This window comes from Morus notabilis, unplaced genomic scaffold, assembly GCF_000414095.1.
Source record: "Morus notabilis unplaced genomic scaffold, ASM41409v2 Scaffold1189, whole genome shotgun sequence".
NCBI classification, from domain to species: Eukaryota; Viridiplantae; Streptophyta; class Magnoliopsida; order Rosales; family Moraceae; genus Morus; species Morus notabilis.
This window is the reverse complement of record NW_010363289.1, coordinates 626-3,045: the sequence shown is the minus strand read 5'-3', so window position 1 is coordinate 3,045 and position 2,420 is coordinate 626. Positions and strand designations below refer to the sequence as shown.

The 2,420-nt window shown below is 31.3% G+C and overlaps 1 protein-coding gene across 1 annotated transcript; it reads left to right on the top strand.

Annotated features, from left to right (window-relative positions):
• Positions 1–14: 14 nt before the first annotated feature.
• Positions 15–1,912, top strand: LOC21384027 (protein LHCP TRANSLOCATION DEFECT). Its single transcript, XM_010104009.2, has 2 exons — positions 15–306; positions 1,579–1,912. The coding sequence occupies exons 1-2, from the start codon at positions 22–24 to the stop codon at positions 1,834–1,836; spliced, it is 543 nt and encodes a 180-aa protein (XP_010102311.1). The 5' UTR covers positions 15–21; the 3' UTR covers positions 1,837–1,912.
• Positions 1,913–2,420: the final 508 nt, after the last annotated feature.

Here is a 2,420-nt window from a genome sequence, read left to right as displayed (position 1 = left end):
AAAAAGACTTTGAACTTAGCCATGGCTTCTATCCCATGGACTAGTGGTACTAGCACTAGTATAATTGCCACCCACAAAGTCTTGACTACAAAATCAGTGTCAAAATTGAAAACCCAGTTTGTTAATGGCAAAATTTCTAGGCTTGGTTGTGTCAGATCCTTTGGTGGTGTTGGAATTTTTGGACCAACCAATGGGTCTAGAGCCAAGTGCTGGTTCAAGTTTGGTAAAAATGGTGTTGATGCTGAAGGTGCTGGCATTTATGGCAGCCAGTCACGGGATGACTTTGACAGAGATGATGTTGAACAGGTTCTCTCTCTCTCTCTTAAAGTTGGAATTTTTAGAGGAGTAATGTAATTTTTTTTCTTATTTTGGATTGGATGGAAATTTTATCTAAATCACATATTTTTTTTGTTCTGTATCAATTGAGGAGAAAGTCATAGAATTTTGGGTCAATTCACTTGTGAAGTTGTCCTAGCCCTGAGGTAGCCAAATTGAGAAAAATATCGGTGTCCAAAAATCAAGAAAGAGTTTTATGAATCTGTGATTTATAAGTCTCAAAACATGGATGCATGTAATACCCGCATTTTTGTGTTACTAGCTTAGTTAAGAAAAAATAATACAATTTTGTTTATTTTATGATATTTGGAGATTTTTAGAAATATTTAGATTTGAGATTTGTAAATCTTAAAAATTCTGTTCGAGGATTGTTTCCGTAATAGATATTATTTTTTTCATTTATGCAGTATTATTTATTCTAGTTTAGTTAACGTTTTTTCTGAATTTAACGGTTCTTGAGCTGTTAACTTAGGAGGGACGTTATCCATTTGGAAGAAAAAACATGTCCTTAAAAATATTGGGTTCCTCAGGACAATATGCTAGAATGACTTTCCAACAAAATGAAATTAGCAAAATGACCTTCTTTTATTTTTTATGAAGAAAGATATTTACTCATTCTTTGTAAAATAAGGTCATTTTACAAATAAAAATTTTTAAAAAGTTATTTTACTAATAAAACTTTTTAAAAGAGTTATTTTTACAAAGCCCTCGTTCCTCAGTGACATCCTACATTCTACTCTTTTTTTTTTTCCTCTTGTTTGGTTATTTATTATTATTATTCTGAGAATAGTTTGATTATTTATTATTTTATACTTTGTGTTTTCAGCTTATAAAAAAAATGTATATCATACATGATGTTCTCAACATTGTACATTTAAATTTTAATTTCATATCAAATATTTACATTCTCTTTAGTTAACTACTTTACTCTTTAAAAATTATAATAAATCGGTTATGCTATATCTCATAACTACTGAAGTCGTTATTTAAGTGGTCAAAATCAGTCATTTGACCGAGATTGTATAAATTTGATATGAAATTGAAATCTATGCCTCATTCATTTCACCGATTTGAGTTTTCAATTTTAAGTTTTTACAGTTAAAAGTTCTCAGAAAATATCATTTAATTTTTTCTGCTACAATTAAAAGCTCTCAGAAAATATTACATCTCAACTCGAATCCGCGAAGCGAACAAGGAATGATGAGAACATTTTCAGCTCACTTTTGTTTACATTTACTACAGTACTTTAACTACATGGGAATGCTTGCTGTTGAGGGTTCATATGACAAAATGGAGGCTCTTTTAAGCCTAAAAATCCACCCAGTGGATATCTTGCTAATGCTGGCTGCCTCTGAAGGTGATAAGCCAAAGATTGAGGAGTTATTGAGGGCTGGAGCCAAGTATGATGTCAAGGATGGTGATGGCAGAACAGCACTTGATAGAGCTGCTGGTGATGAAATCAGAGACTTATTTCTTAACTTTTCTGCTCAGAAAGCTTGATGATGACATGGGCAAATTTTGTATTTGAATCAAAAAGTTTTCATTTTCCAATTTAGCAATTGAAATTTTCTTTTATGATCTTGTTTATTTCATCAGTTTGGTAATTAAAACTCTAGGTTCATATTTCTGCTTGTAGAGAAGAATTAACTACAAACTAAGTACTAAGTAAAACACTATTGCACTACAAAAATTATGGGATTGAATTAGGTTATAAAGTAAAGGCTGAAGCCTAGTGGACATGACAACATGATTTGTGAATTTCATAAAATGAAGGGTTTTTGGTGCTTTTCCCATTTTAAGTTTAGTGAATTAGAAATAATCTTGACAAATTACTCATGAATCTAATAAAATATTGTAGATATTCTGATCATGACATGCTCTGTCATCATAAAAAAATTCAATCTCTACCCTTAGACGAGCTTACGGGATGTATAGGAGCGCATTCCCATCCAAATTTTAGCAGCCATTATTGATTGTAGGGACATTCTGCAATACTTTATTAAATTTAACTTGTTAAAATTAAAACTTTAAGTAGCGATTCGGCAGAGCGTAAGTTTAAATGGTAACAATGCCAAACACCCTAA